The sequence below is a fragment of the Nipponia nippon genome, unplaced genomic scaffold (genome assembly GCF_047370975.1).
Source record: "Nipponia nippon isolate SJK-2023a ecotype South Korea unplaced genomic scaffold, ASM4737097v1 scaffold_4, whole genome shotgun sequence".
In the NCBI taxonomy this organism is placed as follows: Eukaryota; Metazoa; Chordata; class Aves; order Pelecaniformes; family Threskiornithidae; genus Nipponia; species Nipponia nippon.
The window spans coordinates 38,298,804-38,320,563 of NW_028262358.1; the positions used below are offsets into that span (position 1 = coordinate 38,298,804).

General features: G+C 41.4%; 1 protein-coding gene across 1 annotated transcript; it reads left to right on the plus strand.

The window, feature by feature from the left end:
• Positions 1–2,269: 2,269 nt before the first annotated feature.
• Positions 2,270–16,428, plus strand: QPCT (glutaminyl-peptide cyclotransferase). The gene is made up of 7 exons (XM_087777374.1): positions 2,270–3,096; positions 7,064–7,210; positions 9,627–9,908; positions 12,197–12,373; positions 13,244–13,343; positions 13,834–13,950; positions 16,017–16,428. Exons 1-7 carry the CDS (start codon positions 2,965–2,967, stop codon positions 16,160–16,162), a joined length of 1,101 nt encoding a protein of 366 aa, XP_087633500.1. The 5' UTR covers positions 2,270–2,964; the 3' UTR covers positions 16,163–16,428.
• The last annotated feature ends 5,332 nt before the right edge of the window (positions 16,429–21,760 follow it).

The following is a 21,760-nucleotide window of genomic DNA, read 5'->3' on the forward strand; positions in this document are numbered from 1 at the left end:
TTCTTGCCCTCTGGGCTGTCGGAGCTGCTGACGGACTGCTGAGTACGAGCAGCCCGGGCTGCCAGACGCTGGAAGTCTCAGACTGTGCGTTCTAGCTGCTGGTTTACCACCGCTGGTAAAACAGCCACGGCTCAGGCACAAAATTGCCTTGTATTAGGTGGATTCAAAACACAACAAACCACGCTTACTCTCCTCTCCCTACCACGGGCCTGCAGGTTGAAAGAGCTGAGCCCCAAAACTGTATTTGAAACAGCGGAAGGTGCAGGAGTCTCCCTTCTTGAGAAAACAGGCGCGCATTAAGCCCGCAGCATTTGACAGTGCATTTCTCCAGAGTCAATAACCAAGGTAATGACAGAGCACGCAGCCTCAGCTTCCGAGAGGCGGTTTGGGCTGAAACGCTTTATATGCTGTAGGGCCAGCAGAAGGAAAAGCTTTTGGCAAGGCTGCCTCTGACGTCTATCCTTCGGGACTTCAGTAGATGGCACTGTCACATCAGCTGGGTTACAGGAAAGGAACAGTGTACAGATTATATTTTCACAGATAATGTATGCTTTTCTTCAAGTAATCTACCTTTTTTTTTTTTTTTCCTCTAGATGATATCTGGTTACATCTGTTTGGTTTTTCAGGGTAATAAACCAACTTTTGAAAACGTATAAAATAGAAGAGCTGACAACTGAACAATTTGCTGACATCTTTTTGATTTGGTAGTATGGAGTAGGACTAAACAACATGTTTTTCCTTTATAAATCCCTGGAAAAACAAAACGTTCATCACCTTTGATTATTTTTTTTTAACTTTGTGTATTATTTTTAAAAATAGTTACGTAATTCTCTTTTCAGCTGTGAACTGCTCTGATTTCTGTTACATTTCAATAGAGTCTTTTTTTTTTTCCTCTTCTCAGCCTTTATATCATTAGGCAAGGAACTTTCTGGGGTGCCTATGAGGGGGAGGGAGGAAGTTCTCCCCTCCAAATTCTGAAAGTAGCACCTTTAAAAAATCCTGTTCAATATCTCTACGCATCTGGTCCGGCACTTACTTCTTTATCTGTCTTTCCCATGTAGGTGAGATCAACACTGCCTTAAGCTGACTTTACGCTTGCCAGATTCGTAATCGATCAAAGAACTGTAGCCCTCGGTGGGACCACAGTCCCTCAGGGGAAAACAGTGTTAGCAAGTCCTGAATCAAGCTTATATTCTTGGCAAATTTCTCCTCTAGCTATTGTGGGTTTTTTCTCTACTAATTTGTATGAGAACCCTGGCACATCAGCCAGAAATTTTGTCCAGCATCTGGATTATATGGTCAGCCACAGGAAATCTGATGGAGGGGCAACAGATTTTTGTTCTGTTGTGTAGTCCTGTTGGGATCACTGTCATCTTGGCAGGTGGATTTAGGCTGATTTCCTGTGACTTGATCTCTGCTGACATGCTGGGGCTTTTGCCTAAGAATCTGTAAATCAAGCTGATTTTTCTTGGTAATCAAGAGATCGCCAGTTTCTCCCTATTCCCAGCGACTTGGCTTTGCATTTGGAACAATTTCCTAACAAAGCAACATGTGGACTTTTGTGAGGGAAAAAAAAATGGCATTGATTTAAATTAACTCTTTGTTTCCCCATACGTGAAAAATTTGGATACAGCCACATTCTGAGTATCAGCTAGAAGGATGCTGAATCTGCAGTAAAACTATCACCACCAGCAATCCCATCTGTGTGCTGGGCCGCAGATCCACCAGCTTTTCTAGGAAATCTGTGGAATCTGGGTCAAGAATCTGCAAATCAACAAATTGCTCCATTTCTCTAATATTACCCTCGCAGACACTTTGAACGCTTGCAAAGCTGTAGTTTCCAGGACGTGGCTTCTCCAGTACTGAAGAGCAGCAAGATGATTACTCCTGCTCCCTCCCTCTCTCCTTTTTTCTTTATTTCTTTCTTTTTTCTTTCTTTCTTTCCTTTCTTTCTTTCCTTCTTTCTTTCTTTTTTCCTTTCTTTTTTTCTTTCTTTCTTTTTGTTTCAATTTGTTTTAGCATTAAGTTTGAACTTTAAGAATGATGTAAAAATTGGAGACTTTAAATGGAATAGCTGTGATGCAGAGCAGTCAGATAGTTTTCTACAACACTGCAGAGCAAGGATGGTGATGTCAAATGACCTAAAGAAGGGCTTATGTGCTCAGAAGCTTGTATCTTTGGTGTAATCATTTTAATTGGTCTACTGCAAAATATCGCCTTGCCACAAATTTTGCTTCATTGGTAGTTAATAGTATCATTACAGAATTTAAAATGCCTGAAGACAGGATTGTCATTTTAGCAAGTACTGTCGGTTTAGGCCTGAAAAAGACCATAAGAAGAGCTTATAAAATCATAGATCAAACCACTTGGCGACTCCGCAGCCCTTTGTCTTCCAAGACCCCCCGGAGGCGAACGCTCGTTGCAAGCCGGCCATCGGCAGGGAGCGGCGGCCGGGCCCTTCCCGGCGGGAGCCTCACGCCAGCGCCGGCTGCCGCCCCTCCGCGCTCGCACGGAGGCCACCGGGAGCCTCCGAGCCCCAGCCCAGAGCCCAGAGCCGCCCCTGGAGGCACAGCGCGGGTGTTGAGGGGGAACCGCGGGCCCCGGCTTTTCTCACGGGGGAATCACGAGCCGCGGCGAGCCTCCTCCCGCAGCGCCGCCGTCCCGGGGAGGCGGGGGGGCGGTGAGAGGCAGCCCTCCGGGCGCTGCTGACGTGGTGCCAGGGACCGGGCTCATTTCGGAGGGGGCCGAGCTGGGAGAGGCTGGCAGAGCCGCGGCTGCCACAGCCAGCGCCCGCCGCTGCTGCTGCAGCCCCCGTCCCTCCATCCCTCCAGCGCTGCCCCTTCTCCGCCTCCCCCTCCGCCGGCACCGGCCCTGCCTCTCCCCTTTCCACCCCCGGGCCTCGGAAAGGCGGAGGGAAGGGGGCCGGCGGGGAGAGCCGCCCGGCCCTGAGGGGAGAGGAGCGGGATGGCGGGGGCGAGCGGGGGCGAGGCGGCGGCGGCCGCTCCCCGCCTGCTCGGGGCGCTCTGCCTCTCGGCCGCCGCCTGCCTCCAGCTGGTGCGCGGCAGGGACGCCGGAGCAGCCTGGACGCTGGAGAAGGTGGGTGGCCCCGCGTGTCTCGGCTCTCCTCGGCTCTCCGCGGGGTTGCGGGGCGGGGGGGCAGCACCGCCCCGCCAGGCAGGGACGGGCGTGACGCTCCCCGCCGCGCAGCCCCGCGCCACCCCGCCGTGGGCGCGAACGTCGGTTTCGGCCGGGGGCGGGAGCCGCGGGGCCGGGAGCCGCTGCGGGGAGCGCAGGTGAGGGGGGATAACATGGCTCCCCTCGCACCCGGGCTATCGGCTGCAGAGAACACGTCGTCTTCCCGCGTTAAGCCCTGCCTTTCACCCCGCCTGGCAGCGGGCTTTGTCAGGGGCAGTTAGCGGATTTCAGAGGAAACCCAGGCAGGACAAGAGGGGTCAAAATCCGAAATTATGTTCCGTGTAACATTCTGTTACACTCCAGTTTTCAACACGATTCCGGTGATGCAGAGCACGGTGTCTTAGTTTGAGAAAACAAATAGCTCTTCCAGCAGTGATGCACATGTAGCTAGGAAAAACAAGTAGGAATGGTGTTAATAGCTACTGCATAATTGTTTTGAAAGGATATAATATTCTAATACGTCATAGAGGCACACTATGTTGCTTTTAATTCAAAATGTTGTGTGAACTAATGAAAAAAGCAGTCTCGAGATAATGGTGAATGAAACAGTAATAAGCAGTAAACCCCCGACTTCTCTGTGTAACAGCTCTTAGTGGCTGATTATGAAACATTAACATAGTTTCCTGATGAAGAACCAAACCACATGCAACACGGGAGAGCACACAACTGCAAATTTCATTTAGTTAAAGGGTCCGTGATTTTCCAAACGGAAAATACACTTTTAGGTCCCATCCCCAGGTGTTTGTAGAAGAGCCGAATTCAAAGTTCAGCCAGAACTGACTGAACTTCACTAATCCAGTGCACCGTTCTCTTCACCGATAGATCAGAGTCCAGGACAAACTGGCAAAATGAAGCTGCCTTCCTACGTTTCCGCTCACTTCCCCTTAAGTCATTCCCTTTCTCCTCAATTTTATTCACTCCCCATTCAAATAAGTGTTGGTTTGGGTTTTTTTTAAGAAAAAAAAAAAAAAAGAGAAACTTTGTCATTCTGTTCTATTAATTGTATCTTACTATATATGTATATGACATCTCTCATGTATAGACTACATATCTGCAACATAATACACCTATAATATGCACACATATAATACGTATATGAGAATACGTGAGGCTAAATCTTTAGTCACACTAGTCAACGTACAAGCGTGTAGCTCCAGTGCTCCTTTTTTCAGCCCCCCTGAGCCACAGCAATACGCTCTTTACCTCATTCCATTCCAGCTAGTCAACCTGCTTGCCAGTGATGTAAGTAGTGTCATCTCACCGCAGAGCCATAGCATCTGAACTCCTCTGCCCCTGCAGACACCAACCAAGAACCACTTCCTCTTTCTCATCAAATTCTTGTCCCTTGACAACTTTTGTTCCTTCTCCCTAAAGGGACATGTGAGCCAGGAGTTGAAAGTCTTACAGAGTAGAGACCTTCCCCTCCTTCTCTCGCTGAGGGGGAGGAATCAGGTCCTAAACTTCAGAGTTCTTAGAAGCTGACTTCCATTGGCACCGAGCTGAAATATACCAAAATCAGCAAGGTAAGCGTGGGCTACTTGTACAAGTCAAAGCCTTGCAGTTTTATGCAGCTTAGTACAACAGGTTTAGTGGTAGCCCTGGCATAAATACCTCGTTCTGCCTCCCTGCTGTGGCCACGGAGGAAATAGAGATTGACCAACACTGTAAGGAACGAGCCACCTACAGGTCTCATTCCGCTTCTATTTCGTGACCACTTTTGCAATTCCTTTCACTTCCCAAATTTGAAGATATCTCTGTTATTAGAAATGGGAATTTATTCGTCTCTTCTGAAGCGTTTTCATACATTTGTACTTCAATAACAGTGTTTCTTTGCAAAATGACCACAATTACCAGGCATGCTCTATGTCAGAGGCAAGAGAATTCCTCCTGTTCCTCCTAAACAGAACAGCTCCCTGACAACATTTTCTCTTGTCTGTGCCTTTTCTACATTGGTGTAAATTCCACCGTATTAAGCATTTAGTCTTTCAAAAGACAGTTTATGCATCTTCTACAATACAATTTCCAAATCTGTAAAAGTTCCTCTTTATATCAGATGAAATGCAATTTTTTTTTAACCCATGTCTCAATTTGCTAGCATTAAAAATGTTAACTGCACATCCTAAACTTTGGTGTCCTTACAGTCTTAAAATTCAGCTTTAAACTTAAACACTATATTAAAATTTGCATTGTAGGATTCAGTGTCTTTGTGTCTCCCCTCTACTTAATTTCACTAAGTAAACTGAAGTGGAATTAGAGGAAAGGTCCACACATAAACAGCTAGGAAAAGAGAGAAGGGCAGAATTAAATGCTTACAGTGAAGCCCAGAAAATATTTGTGCTTGTGCCTGCTTTGCTCAGCGCACATATAAATGAAGTAGAAAAGAAGATAAATAGTGAGGCAAATACCTCTTAACAATATTTGTCAGTCAGGGTGATTAAGATAACAGGTCATTATACAGGACTGCAGAAGATCGCAAGGTCAGTAAACTTTCTGGCCAGGTAATGAGTTTCAGCAGTCATTTCAGACAAATGTGAAGTGACGCACATGAGCGAGTGGCAAAGGAAGGGGAATGATATTTTCTGTTAAGATATACAGTGATGGAGTTAGAGTAAATACATCTGTGAAAATGTCAGTTTAATGCAGCAGCAGCCCAAAAGCAAGTCAGTTGTTAAACAGTTTTAAGAAAGGAAAAGAACAAAATAGAAAATAGCGTTATCCTATACTATAAGCTATGGTGCACTCATGTTCCAGTTTCCCTCCCTTTCCTTGTCTCAAAAAGAATGAGGCAGATAGGGTACACTGAAGGACAGCAAGTCTGATCAATCATGTAAGGCAGTTCTGATCAAAGAACAAATAAACAGACCAGGATTTTTCAGCAGGAGAAAGAGAGGAGTGGAGGGAAGCCTCTATCATAGAAATAAGGAATGGATATGATAGGACCATCCTATGACAGTCCTTAAAATAGGAATCTATACAAACAGGAGCGGCTCAGGAAGTTCCTGAGGAGACAATTGCTAGAGGCTGGGTAGGTTCAAAGCAGGTGCCCAAAGGGGCATTTGAGATGTCCTTGGGGATCCCACCTGGCATTCAGCTACCACTCCAGAACAGCACGGGGCTTGTGCACATCTTTGATGTGCATCTGCCATCCCCATGAGGATGTCTCAAGTATTCTAGGTCACCTGAAATAGCTCTAAGGGTCTGTGCTTAGGCAACAGAAAAGAAGCCACTTGGGAGGCAGCTAGCACTATTAGCTGTTCCCACAGGAGACAAGCTGCCAATTCTGAGGTTAACCCATGTGTCACAAAGCTGATGTATAACCCAAACAAGCTGCACTATGCCGTGTAGTCACACCAATACCGCTGCTGCGGGCGGAGGCCTCAATGACGCAGCTTCGCTCTTCCTGGGACTGAGCAAGCTCATGCATTTCTTTGCAGCACTGCACCGCATAATGTAGACACAGCGCAAAGCTAAATTTTACTACTAAAAACAAAGCTTCTGGTCTTTGTCTCAATGGAAACCTCATTTGAAGGTGGCATAGTTCCAGACGTGACTGTATGTATGTAGAATTAAGATATTAGGAAAGAGAACCCAATCATGGGTTGAGTTTTTACAGCTAGTAGGTAAAAATTTCTCCCATGTTTTTAATACTAGTATATTTTGCATGGAAATCAAAAATACAGAAGCCACAGAACTTAAAAATGTCAATAATTTTTGAGAGAAAAGCTCTTCTTAAGATTACTTTTTGTTGTTAGTAAATCAAAATAGCACAATGTATCACTTTTACTGTAATTCTGAAGAAAACTACGGTTAAAAAGGTCTAGCAATAGTTACAGCTATAGCAATCTTTCCCTTTTTCTGCTTTCTACAGTATTCTCACCAACCAAGAATTTTACATTCTGACGCTATTCAAAAAGTTGCAGCAAACACAGATGTTTCAGAAATGTGGGAGAACGATTTGCGTCCTATCCTGATAGAAAGATACTCAGGATCACCAGGAAATTACGTCGTACGACAGGTAAGACAACATTTCCTGAAAACGTCTAAAAACATCCATTACTTATATTCTGGTAGTGCCTTTAGTGACCACTAAGGGGATGGACACATTCCTTTCATTCGGCAGGATGACCTCTATCATTGTTCAAGTCTAGACTGCATAGAGCCTGCATGACACAGCTTGCACTTTAGCTGACAGTATTTCCCAGGGCTGCATAGCACAATGAAAAAAAAAATTGAAGTTAAAAAGAATGATTTTAAAATTTCTCTTTTAAATTAAAAAGCTCACCTCAGGTTTGGTACCCAAAGTACAACACAACAGTTGTCCTTTCCCTCACACGGGCAGGCTTTTGGTCACTAGTTCAAATCCCCTGCGACCCTACAGAGGAATGAAATGAATGACACCCCCCTGCCCTTTTTCTGGAGAGGTCCTGTGCCATTACACTCCCCTGTAGCATTGCCTCAGATGGGTGTATCAACATGAAAAGGGATCAGAGGGGCCCAAAGGGGCAGGCAGATGAAATGGTCAACATGATGAAGTGCAGCACTGGTCCAAGTACCATGCTCCGCTGGCCCAGGAACAGCAGTGTGTTAATGCCGGGCTAACATATCCAGATAGCACCGGGCCCCAAGCCAGTAAAAGCCCCAGCACCTTGTATCTGAGCCACAAGGAGTTACCACACGACCGGGTTGCTGCCCTGCCAGCACCTCTGCTCTGCACTCACGGCGTGGGCACCTTCAGGACTGTGGGCCATGCTGGCTCTGGATTACATTAGCCAAGCGGGAGACTAAAACAGTGGTATGGCTGAGTTTTCTAGAAGACATTCACAACATCTCACTAGCCTTCATCTACCCTTTATGCAGTGACTCAACAGCTCCAGGATAGCCCTAACTACAATAAGTTTATTTGCCACTCTGCAATTGGTAGACTGGAAAAATGCAGCGGTTTCTATGCTTTGTCTGTGTGTGTCTGCGTGCGCATGTGTCTATAGATTTAGTTTTTGTGGTTTCTTTAGTGATACCCTGGAAGGCAGCCAAATGAAAGGGGAAAAAGTAAGAAAAAACAAAAAACCAGCTGAGCCTAGACTAGAAAACCACAAATCATGTTCAAAATAGGATCATCCTGTTACGAGGTAACAGCATGTACTAGACACCCACCAAAGGCAAAAAAAGAAGAGTCCTCCGTTGTCAAAGCACAATGGAGTTTGACATGGATGACATTTCTTTGTTAAGACACAGAAAAAGCATCAGACTTCTTTAAGGGAGAAGGCTAGTGCCAGTCATGGCTGGTGCACACTGGGAACACCATCCAGGCTTATATATTCCCCTTAATTCGTAACAGACGTCCTTTGCTCTGCCTACAGATAGCAGACAGACCATACAACGCCATAAAAGCTTTCAGAGGGTGACCACAAACAAAATGGAAGTTTGTTCTAGCACTCAAATTTATGGCAATATTCCCACTGACTTCACTAAGAGCAGGACAAGTCTTCAAAGTCTATTTTCTTTTTTCCCCTTAGAGGCTTTTCCTAATGTTTATTTAAAGAGAGAGGAATCCGCCTTGAAGAAGCACTCTAGGGACCCATAAAAATAAGTTGCTCAACAAAGATGGCCCTCTAATAAGAGTAAGCCAGAACTCTGTACTAAGTATAACTGGCGTTGTTAGAGGTATTCTCTTTAGGCAGGAAGATACCTAAAATGAATGATCTCTTTTATAGATTCACTTTCTTAATTTTTATCTTTACATGAGCTACACTTACAGCATTTCATTTTTAAAACATTATTCTGAAATGTTTAATTCTTTCCTTAATTTACAGGAATCGGGCTGTTTCTTATAGCCTTTTAAACAACTTATGTCACTTGAAAGGCAGATTTCTCATAGAAGCTAAAAAAACAAAAAAAAAATCCCAAAAAAACAAACCAACCACCCCCAAACAAACAAACAAACAAAACCCCAGCATTTTTTTATACTGCTGTGGCATCTAGGTGAGGTAATTGTCAAAACAGCCACACCAAGTTCTCTGCAGCCAGTTCTGACATTTAATTTAAGGGCACAACTGAATTTAGATTTGAAGAGGTAAACATTAAATCTGTCCTGGTTACACCTGAAAAAACACTGGCCTGGAAACTTCAGAGATCAAGATCTTAATGTGTCATATGAATGGGCAATCATTCAAAGCACCTTCAGACTCCAAAGACAAGAGACAAAAGGGAGAAATGAAAAGCAAGTGAGCCAGTCAAAGGCTGAGGTAGCAAAGATGTTGCTTATTTTATATAGTGACACTACATTTTTTGCTATAAAATTTATCTTTTAAAAATACCATGAACTTAGAGAAATAAGCTTAAGTGCTACTATTAATTAGCTAATGACAATTTGTCTGCTAAATCTTTCTGAAGCAAGTAATATAAATCTGATTTTTTTTTTTTTTTAATTGCAGCATATCAAGCACCGTCTTCAAAGATTACAGGCTGGTTGGGAAATCGAAGAAGATACATTTCGGAGATACACACCGTATGGATATCAAACATTTTCAAATATTATCAGCACTCTCAACCCCTCTGCAAAACGCCAGCTAGTACTTGCTTGCCACTATGACTCAAAATTCTTCGGACAACAATGGCAGGAGAGAGCGTTTGTAGGAGCAACTGATTCAGCCGTGCCTTGTGCTATGATACTGGAGCTGGCACGTGCCCTGGATAACAAGCTTCAGTTAATCAAGGTAGCTTGCTTGTTTCCTTTTCATTTGTTTTTGCAATAGCAATAGGCCTTAGGGCACTTCCAAGTTCTCTCCCATAGCCTGCGTGCCCGATTCTCTGATCGCTGTGCCTATAGTAAAACTCCCACTGACTTCAAGAAGAACAGAAGAGAGATCTGTATCTACTACTTTAGAGTACATTATCACATTACAACTTCTTATGCAAAGGGTGGCTATCTAAAAATTATCTAATAAATATATATTATATAAAAATAACAATTTATACATGAATAATACATGTTTCATAGACTCAGCAAGATATAATCCTACTTTCTATCTAAAAGGCACAGAACCCTACTCAGAAGCTTCTATTGTATCCAGTAACATCTAAGGTCATTGACAAAGTTTTGTTGCTTTCTGAATCTTGCATTTTTAAAATCTCTCCGTTGTATTCTGTTTTGGGAGACAGATGAACTAATTGCTGTGCAGGAGAGCTACAGTCGCATCCCTCCATCCCATAACGATTTCAAGCTTTTCTTCTTGTTTTCCTCTATCAATTTGAATAGTTTATTTATGAAACGAGTGATGGCTGAGTATAGGAAAACAGTGAAGTAATAATATCAGTCTGTTTTACCTATGCTATGAATATCCACTTAAAAGTACTGCCATTGCTGGGCACAAAAATCTCTAAATCCTACAAGCTCTAAAAGGTTGTAGGATTACAGATTCATGAGTGCCATCTACTGGTTCAATATTTACTATTTACAGAGGAATACTGCTCGTACACTAACAGAGCTTTCACAGGAAAAGGTCTCAAATGCTTTACAAAGTGCAGGAATATACTCAGCTCAGGTATTAGGATCACTTGTCTGCAGCTGTTTCTAGAAACTGCTAGAAACAAAATATACTTTGGGATCCATCTGCTTAATACATTAGCTATGACCTTTTTGCTCTGCTCATAGTAGCATAACAGACTTTATGTTTTCAGCCAAATCTATTTATACTTTGACTTGAAGCTGTGATTTTTGTCTTGATGTTTCTCCAGTTATATAGACTAAGTTTAACACTAAAGGGCAGATATCTCCCTACATTATTCAGACCTGGGAATGTGTTAAACAGTAATAATAATAATAATAATAAATACAAATACTACTTCCTAAAATTCAAATGGCATTAATACAGTTTCCTCCAGAATGTAATGCAAAATGACTGCTATCAAAAGAGCTCTGTCCTGTGCAAAGGACAAAGGGCAGCAAAGCATTGCCATTAGAGAAATCCACATATCACTGTGAGCATAATCAATATCATCTTGCCTACGTGAGCGACATTTTATAGAAGTTTTCCACTACTGTTTATATTGGATCAGCTCCAGCTAGTTAGGAATTGTAGCCCATACAGGACATGACTGTTGCCAGTGACCCCACCTTTTTAACCACATCATGCAATTTCACTTGAAGTAACACTAATTCATAGAGGGGTTAAAATATTTATGGCAACTGCCAAGACTACAAAACTGTTCATATAGCAGAACTGAACTGGGTTTAGCCATGTTGTAGATTATTAGGAAACGCTGCCAGTGCAAACAAGGTTTCAATTAGTAAACAGAGAGAAAAAAGGCTCCTTCTACACTGGGAAGAAATTTCACACAGAAGTCTCCTTTGTGACCTTAAAAAACGGAGAATATATATGGTAAATGTATTTACTGCTGTGATATTTTTGGTTGTTGAAAGGGAAGGGTGTATGTACTCCACTCTCTGTGCTTTGGTTTCAGGGTAAAGTCGCCTGGGTGGTTGCGAGTCCCCCTGAAGGAAAAGAAACGGTCACTCTTCTCATGACTGACTGCTCTTTGTCCCTCAAAGAACCATCAACTTTAAAATACATAATTCACCTCCACCCATGCACAACTGTAGCAGAGATATTACTCCTTTGCGGTGCTATCAAGTAATAATATTACCACTCACATCAGGTGTTGTTGCTAACTTGTCTCCTCGTTACTTGAGAGGATGTTTCCGCTACCTGGTTTTGCAGGCCTGTCTCAACATACTCACTCACATCCACTAAAGTCAGAAATGAAACTTTTAACCAGAACCAAAATGACACCAGACTGGAGAACGCGTCACTGCTAGATAGATAACAGTGACTGATCACTACCACTGTTACACCATAACATATGTTTAACAGCCATAGAAAGGTTTGCATAGGGTACCTTGCAACTGTACCCCCACTGATGTTGCTTATGTGACTACAGTATTGGCCCTTTATTTAATGTTCTGGCCAGAATCAGTTATGTTACTTTTAACTTCCTCCAACAGACCAGCTCAACGTCAAGACCAGACCTTTCACTTCAGCTCATTTTTTTTGATGGTGAAGAAGCCTTTGTCCGGTGGTCCCCTTCCGATTCCCTCTATGGATCTCAACACTTAGCTCAAAAAATGGTATCTACTCCACATCCACCTGGTTCAACCACCACGAATCAGCTGCAGGGCATAGTAAGTGGCTTTCACCTCCCTGATGAGTAATAGTAAATTGCATTTTTTAAATATTTAATTAGTAAGTAATTTGCCAAATTCCCAAGAAACCATGAACCCCACCAAAGTTAAAGGAAGAAGCAGACTTGTGGAAATTTTAAGAGATGTGATAAAATAAAGAGTTGGCAAGAGCTTTTCAGGTGAATCTGCTTAGACCTTCTCCATGCAAGTATAAGGAGGAGTCCTAGAAAAATCAAAATATACAAATATCTTAGAGTATAAACTAGGATACCCACCTTCTTCAAAGGGATTAGGAAAGAGCACAGACATAGTACTGGTCTATGAACAAAGCTCCCCTAGCTCAGCGCTAAGCTACAGCAAGCTCTCCGTTTCCGTTTGATTCCTACTAACATTCTTCTTGTCTGCTCCCTTCTCCCTACTGCCTTCTAGTTTCCCTACTTACTGCTGAGACACTTTTCTTCTTTTACTGTATCTTGTGACTCATAAAATGTCTTTCCCTTGACAGACTTTGTTGTTCTCGGGGGAAGAAGCAATTTCCTTTTCTTTCTCCCCACCTACCATAGTTTTTCTTTTAAACGGATATAACACACAGACTGCAAACAAAGCGATGCAGTCTGCTTCAGCTTGAGGAACCGAGAAACGGCCTTTTTCCTCCTCGGGAAAACAGCAAAATGCATCAGATTGGAATTGGGTACTGCTAATGAGTTGTTCTCAGGCACCATGGTAGAAAAGCCAGATCTTTGGCCGGAGCTATCAAAGACTTAGTCATGACCTATACAGGAACCAAGAGGTTTCATTGATGCTGCTGCTGGTGTTGATGGTGGTGCAGTAACATACAGAATTCTGTATTAAAGATGCTTTCTTCTGTAGGACCTGCTTGTACTACTGGATTTAATTGGTGCACCAAACCCAGTCTTTCCCAACTATTTTCCAAACACTATTCGATGGTTTCAGAGGCTTCAAGCAATTGGTAAGGAGAAGGGTATGGGCTTTTGACAAATTTGAAAATTTAGTGTGTAGTTTCTGAATGTATTACATCCTGTAAATCAGATTTTTAGATTATTTTTCTGTTTTACAGCTATAATATTTAATAATGTAAATGTTAAGTTTGGTGCATCTTAAACCTATACGAAGATTTTAATCTTTAATTAATAAAATAACTGAGGAAGATCCCCAGACACTTGGAATTCATGAAACAGATTCTATTACTGATTGTCACTCTGTGACTCTTGGGAACTGCTTCACCTCTGTGTTTTAGTTCTCACTTCTGTAAAATGACAGTAATAGCACCAATCTTGAGGTCTTCTAAGTACTAAACAAATGCAAAAGACAACTCACCAACTCCATTTTCTTCTTTTACATGGGAAAAGCTTCCATGTGAGAGGAAAAATAATTCAAATGTGCTAACACGCCTCATATTGTCCAAAAGTTGTAATAATTACTTTCATTGTGAATTACAGAGCAAGAGCTACACAACATGAATCTGCTGAAGAATCACCTCGTTGAAAGGCAGTATTTCCAGACTACTTTACATCGAGGCTTGGTTGAAGATGACCACATTCCATTTTTATTAAGAGGTACCAGAAGCTCTTAAAGTATAAGTTCAGTAACAAATGCATCATTTAGTGAATGAGCAAGTGCATGTAATCCTGTTTTTCAAGCTTATTTGCCCAAAATTGAGGCTTCCAAATCCAAACAAAAGCAGCGATAAAACATGCCCATCATCATTTTGCACGAGCACAGCTCCAATGGCACAGAGATAATGGAAATTTCTGTCAGCAGTAGCGTCCTACAAAGATAAGCAACTCTGATCCAGTGCAATATCACTACATACCACACTAGTCAGCTAGTTACTATTTCTAGGAGCAGTGAAAGACTCAAGGGTCATATCTGCAAAGACTACAAAAATCTCTAAAGATCTGTTGTCAAAGTTATAGTAATGCTCACTGTTACCTGTTTAAATTTGAAGGCACCGACTCCTGCAAAAACTCACATACTCAAATTAGACATCCTCATTCCCTAAAGAGAATGGAGATTTCACAGCTGTCAGCTTGAGGGGTGGGAAAGGTGCACAGAGCAGCCAGCAGAAATAGCAAGGGACACAATATGCCTGAAATCCCTCCTGGAATTAGGCACGTACCTGAAACTGGGATTCCCTACCTACGCATTTCTCCTGGCAGACACCTACGCCATGGCCTCTGACTCTGCATTCATTCTTTTCCTTTGGGATGCAATCAAAGAAAGGGAAAGCAGTTGTAGTACTGCTGCCACCTTGTCAAGCTGCAGGTCAGTGATTAAAGCACTTGTCCAAGTTCAAGATGCGGATTTGATGTCCTTCTTGCTTCAAGCACTCAGCAGAGCATCTTCAAAACTAAGGTGGGCCAAAGAAGGGTAGTAGCTATAGTAAACTCTTCTCGTTGAAGTTTTCCACTGTACAGCAAAGACTACGAGAGTCATATCACTAGAGAAGGGTTAACCAAAAGGAATGTAACACTAGTTCAAGGAAGAGGGTATCTACCTAGGAAAGGAGGGAGGTATCTTCATATCCAGCCCCTAATTTTACCATTGCTTACACTTTGTTAACTACTGAGTGATGTAAAGTGCACACAGAGCTCTGCAAGCAGGCACAAGAGCAGCTACACTTCTCCACTTCTAAGCAAGTGCTCTCTTCACTGAGCTATGGTTACTGTCTCCTGCTCAATCGCTCTTTAACTCCGAATCTTTCATTTTTCACACCAACGCAGGGTCCAGGTCCAATGAAACCAACACAGCCATCATATGCATGTCCAGGGATATCAATAATCCTACATGGGAAAAGCTGATAGGAGAAAACAATGACTACACCTCAAAACCTTTTCTAACAACACGATTAACAGTTAGTGAAGAAAACAAGATTCCTTAGTTGTATGCAGCTGAAAAATGAGAGAGGAAAAGCAGTAAAACAGGAAAGAGGCTGGAGAGAAACAATGCTCCCCCCCAAAAGCAATCAGGAAGTAAAAGAGGAGTTAAATCAGTCTTCTGCCTAAAAGTTGTGGTATGTATAGGTGGCTTGATGTATACATATGCAGTGATACAGATCCTTCCAAGTGGAAGTTCTTTTATCTGAGGATAACTGGTTCTATTTTACAGTGTAAAAATACAGACACCCTATTTTACCACTTATGAAGAGGACTAAAAAATGCTTCAAAAAGTGCTCAATCTTAACACTGTCACAAGAACATGGCAATCGGTTTTCAGTTTGGGGAGCTGCAGTGGTTCCTCTGCCCTTCCATAGCTCCTAAACACAGTATCAATAACTACAATGCAAAAGGATCTCAAAAAAAAAAAAAAAAAAAAAAAGGCAAGTATCACAGTAAAACTACTAGCTACAGTTGCCTTAAAAAAAAAAAAGAAGAAAAGGGGGAAGAGTAGTCAAAGGAACAGAAGATGCCAATTTTAGGAAACACACAATGAAATGGAAGGGCTGCTGCAGTCACAGGCTTCAAAAAAGAGAAGGTAAAAGGAAGCTGCAGTGACACACGCTCCTCTGTAAAGTAAGCTTATTGAGTAGTTACCTGACTCTCTTGCTAAATGGTGACCTATCAGTTGGCTTAAGAGAACTTGTCCAATATTTCTTCTCTAAATTTCACTTTCCTCCTTATAGGGGTTCCAGTCCTACATCTGATTCCATCCCCTTTTCCTGCAGTATGGCATACCATGGAGGACACAGAGGAAAACCTTGACAAAACCACTATCGACAACCTCAGCAAAATCCTGCAAGTGTTTGTACTGGAATATCTAAACCTGTGATAGACAAAATGGCAACAAATCGTACTCCATTCTAAGTACTGTTTGCCCACCTTCACATTTGCTATTTAATTGCATTGGAGAGCACTAAAGCAAAGCAAAATATAATGATAGCTCTTGCTAGACTGATTATTGATTCAGCTGTTCCCGGCCCAATGTTCCATGTAGCCAAATAAGATAGCATTAAATAAGAATTAGTTTCAGCCTGGAAAGAATTTGATCTTTCCATGTCTTACCTCTGAATAAAAAAAAAACCCAGAATTTTTCTACATTGTTATCACTGTTTTATGTCACATATTAAGATCCCAGGAGGGAATGCCTCCTGACCTCAGTGTTACCTACAGTTTTTACAAGGTGTTACCAACTTGTGCAGTGTTCAGCAATGGAAACTTAAACCACGTTATCAAAAGGGGCAAAAATCACACTAAAACAAACTTTTGCTTTGGGTTGAACTAAACCACCTCATCCTGAAATGAGTTGCTAGAACTCCTGACACACAGAAGGGATTTTTAATCCTCTCTGCTCCCTCTCCTCCTTCCCCTACAAGGAGAGCTGCAGGGGCTCTTGTCCACAGACAGCAGGCCACCAAGAAACAGAGAAATAACCCAAATTCAATTTTCTCCCTGGTGTTTGTTGGATACTTTCTGATGAAGAAAGGTGGTGGGGAGTAATGCTAAGAGGAAGGTATGTGGGTGTTTCCATCGTGTTTTGACTGCAACACAGGAGATATAAACAGAAAAGTAGGTGGTGTGTGGGAGCAACGCCCCAGCACACACCATTCATTCATATGAGAATCATTCACAATTTGACCCAAAATTAAAAAAAAAAAAAAAAAACAAACACTGTTTTTAATACAGGTTACATCAGAAATAATTATATTAGGAAAGCAATCACTGTAGAAACTATAGTTTTACACAGAAGTAATTTTAAAAGCAAAGTGCTATCTATCAAAAGTAAAAGAAGTATGAGAATTAGAAGCAAGAAGACAGTTTAAACACCAAAAATTAAGGACAAGCCATAGCCTATATCAGGAAAAGATCCTCACCAGTTTAACAACCCTGTGCTTTTACATTCCTTACTGGGATTATGCAATACATTTAGTACAACACTGTAGCAAAAAACTAGCCTCGAATGAAATCAACAGGAGAAGCCAAAAGAACAATATTAAAAAGCTACCTACAGAATTATGGTTTCCACTGGTGAGAAAAAGAGGAGAGCATCTGAAGAAAATAAAAAAAATTTTTAAAAAATCAAGCTGGTAGAGGATGAACTAAGAAAAAAACAGTCAGTATTGTACTGCTCTGAACTTCTTCCATTAGGAAGTTCTAGCCTGGGCAAAGAGATTTAAAAAGGAAATAAGCTTTGGAGTTGTAGGCATGTCAGATTTGGCCTGTATTTTACCATTTTCCTCAAGCGAACATTTCTGAACCTAAGATGATATTTACATACATATTTTAAAGTCACAATAGAAATATGTATTTACAGCAATGCAAATTTGTAAAATTTTACTATTACAGGACAGCCTGAAAATGAAATTCAATCTGGTTTTGTTGCTCAAGATGAAACAAAAGCATTTTATGTTTTCCCATCACTAACACTTGTGAGAAATGTTTCTATTTTGCATGCAACTTCTGAAATAGAATACAATGAAAATTCTAAAAATTGGACAGATGTGTTTATTTTCAGATATTACCGTACATCTGTGTAACTACATCAAAGCTATTTGAATTCTTTGCTATCATATTGTCCTCTACTTCAGCCCATGAGAAAACATTCTAAACTGCTAAATGAAATCTTCTGAAGTTTGAATACTCTGAGCAGTACAAGGCACCTACTACACCCTCCTAAGTGGTGAAAAAAGGTAACAAAATGGCTATATGTAGAAATATTGAACATGAGTTTGTGTGGCTAATTTCGTTTTTACAGGTGAACTCTTGTGGTGCTTCATACTTTGCAGGGCCTCTGAAAAATGCTTTCTCCATTTGCAGTGTGCCACTCTGCTTCTTCAAGAATTTGAAAGTTAACTTAAAATCAGCTTCATTATGAAATGTGGCATCAGAGGGTTGTTATAACTGGGAAAAGCCTGATTTTTTTTAAATTTCTATTAGAGTTAGTTGAAATCATAATTTAACCATGTGGTTTACAGCAAATCTCTGGCATGTCAATTTTGTCACCAACTTCTCACTGCCGAGCATGCAGTTCTCTTGAGTTATGTTTACTCAGTTCAAAGAAATGAGATACAGGTTGGTGTAATATGATTCAATGGTTCTCAAAACATGAAGAAAACTTGAAGAGGCTTGTTTTCCCCTCCCGCCTTGTTTTTTTGTGAGTATTGGGTTTTTTCGTTTTTTTGGTACAGGAAAAGAGGCCCATCTCTTAACTGGATGTGAGCCCTGGAAAGGGTTTACTTAGAGGGGGGAGTCATCATCTTAGCAATTTATATGATCTGTCATTCATTTAAAAATAACTGCTGGAAGGAGAACTTATATCAGCCCAGTAACCACGTGAATCCAAGAACCTAAGCTCCCAAAAGCACAAGAACCTGAAGCAGTCAGGAAAGCAAAGACATGGTGCAAGGTGGGTTCTCACTGCTACTAAGGCAGAGGAGAACAAGCAGGTAGGAGAAAGTCTAGCCATTTGATAAAATACCTAGAAAACAAAAAATACAAGTGAAAAGACCAGTACTGGTATCTCTTCCACTCAGTTTCAACATTAAACATCACCAAGTATCCCAATCCACAGGATCTGGATATGCACAGTACAGATAATCACTTCAGAATTCAGAGACGAGCTTTATGTTGAAGAACCTGTCCCTGGATAGTTTCTCTGTCCCTGTTGGATGCTGGCAGCAGGGGACAGAAATCAACTGAGGGACGTCAACTAATCTGGTAATTACACAAATCAGCAAAATTGCTGCACAGGTTCTCTCCTCGAATAGGATTTGTCACATCTCAGTGAAGGGAGGGGAAAAAAAAATAAAAATCATCAAGCTACCACCCACGAGAGGCTGTCACTGGCTTGTCAGAGTCCTCCTAAAGGTGTATGTGGTTATTTCCTGGGTGAAGGGAACATAGAACAGAATGAACTCAAGAGCCATTGTTCAATAGGTAAAGCTGCAACCCCCCCGAATATTACATTAGTTATCTGTATTGTAGTAGGCGCTCTAGCTCCTTTTATATCAGGGCAATGCAGTTTTTCACAAGAATCTCAAGCCTAAGTAATGGTACATCCCCCTCAAACTCTCTAAAGCTTGATGCATTTCCCTACAAGGGAAGTGATCCTATGCAATCACAGTTGGAACAAGTTAAGGGAGTAACAATGCCAAATCCTCTGGCAGACAGAAATGACAGCAAGTACCAGTCCTCTTTTTCTTCTAGCTGGGGCAACATTCCCATCGCCAGGAACGAAGATGATATAAATTAGCAATTCTTATTCACCACACTTCACATAAACATATAGATTGTGACCACCTAACAGCAAAATGCAATTAGAAAAGACAAAACACAGTAAAAACGCTTTCTGTAGAATTATTACAAAGACCCAGTCTACATTTGTAGCAGACCCAGCAAAACAGTTCTAGTTTCACACATCTGCTCATTGAGACTGAAGTATCACCTGAGAGCATCACTTAAACAATCAATATATATAAAAAGATAACTATAAAATCTTGCACACAAATTACCACTTTTTCTTTGTGATTTAAGGATGACACTGATTTTATTTTCCTCGTATAAAAGGAGACATTTTACTCTGTGCCGATTTAACAAATATTCTTAATATATTCATAACAATAAAGCAGCTAAAAAGCTGTTCTAATCTCCAAAAGAACTTTTATCATCTGCACATATGCTATACATTGTAAACAATCACTCCAAAAATAGTTTTGTTAAAGTGATTATATTGCACTCAGAATTCTGGGATTCTCATTCTCCCTTCTCATTTTAAATCAAAGATCAGCTTCATTTTTTAATAAAATGGAGCTTTAATTTTCTACTAAAAACAAGGAGGCATGCAATTAATATAATACAATGTATTTAAAATGTCAGAAAAAGGGCAAGTGTTTGGTTATGGAACTGGAGTAAGGAACAATTCCCAAATAGGCCACACGAGAGTAGTATATTGTAAACATTCTGCTGGCTCTAAGGTGTTGCAGACGCTGTAGCGAGCGCAGTCTAGTTCAGCACCCAGGAGGTACAGAGAATCTGTTCAAGTGTTCTGTACTTCAGTGAATTTCCATGCAGCAATGGCACGTGTAATAGACTACACAAAAGGACAGAGTGATGAAACAAAGGCGATCACTGAGCTAATACCGACCTCATAGGAACATAGCCAATCGTTACAAGTTCATTGTAATCTTTAAATGCAAGTTTTCCAGGTCATTACATTTAGAAAATGTAATGTACACAGCAATGAAACCGTTACTCTTGCTGCAAATGAAGCACAGAACTAGATTCCCTACTTGCAGCTTACATGGACTGTATACCAGTGGCAGTCTGGACACTACCCTCAGCCTAAAACTTCCTGGCAAGATACCATCGTGCAGAATGTCGTCTTGCTTTGTTTGCAAGAGCGACGCCATCCTTCATGCGCCAGAGCGAGAAACACAGGTAGTGGAGGGGGGTAAAAAAAATAAAAGAGGAAAGCAATGTCCTTATGCAGAAAAAGAAATCCTCAGCCAGTGTGAAGAGGCCACAGATCTTGAAAATTCAAATGAAGGCTGTTTTTTCTCAACTCAGTTCTACAAGAGAAAGATTTCTCTATCGAACCCATTATCTTCAGGTAACATTAATATCTTTGGAGTCCCTGAGATACTACAGCTCCATATAACCACCTTGGACAAACGGAGAGACTGACTTAGTATACATATTAGCAAGGTGGAAGCCAACATATAGCACCCTGAGTTGCAAGTGAAACAGTAGGAATGGGCAACCCGTTCCTCAACAGCCAAGAGATGCAGAAGAAAGTGCAGAGCAGGTATTGGCTAGGGAATTAAAAGATACATACTGCACAGGAGAACAGAAAAAAATTGAAGTATTTCTAAAAGGCCTTTCCCTGTTATCAGAGCAGTGAAGAAAAAGACAGCAGTCAGTGGGAAGAGCTCTCTGCGAAAGGCCCTGAAGAAATATGGCCTTCCAGATGTACAGTAAAACAGTAATGCAAAAGCAGAGACAAGTCAGGCAGTCTTGTTCCAAGTGTGCCCCAAAGGTTAGGCACTCTAGCAATGACTTTAAGAACTGTCAGTGATCACTGACCTGTACTCTGGATATAAACCAGGAATATAAATAGATTTATTTTTTTTTCCCCCTGGAACTACAGAAAAAATACAAAGAGGAAAAATACAAAGTCACAGTCAAATCAGAGAATACTTCCCATAGTCAAAAATGAAATACTGGCTTCAGAAACAATACAGCCATCTGCTCTGTATCTTAAATAGGGTTAATTGTAAAAAAGAGGTGCTTGTAAAATCTTAAGTTTGAAATATTTTATTTCCCAGTATATTGCTAAATAATTTTGCAGTTAAACCAAAAAGGAAGAATTATCAGAGATGAATATGGAATACTTACAACTAGAAAATGGTTGCTGAACCATCTGAATTTCTAT

Coding starts and splice junctions, on each gene's coding strand:
- QPCT (XM_087777374.1), top strand. CDS start 2,965: ATGGCGGGGGCGAGCGGGGGCGAGGCGGCGGCGGCCGCTCCCCGCCTG. Junction 3,097..7,063: donor CAGCCTGGACGCTGGAGAAG/GTGGGTGGCCCC, acceptor TGCTTTCTACAG/TATTCTCACCAACCAAGAAT. Junction 13,344..13,833: donor TCAGAGGCTTCAAGCAATTG/GTAAGGAGAAGG, acceptor TGTGAATTACAG/AGCAAGAGCTACACAACATG.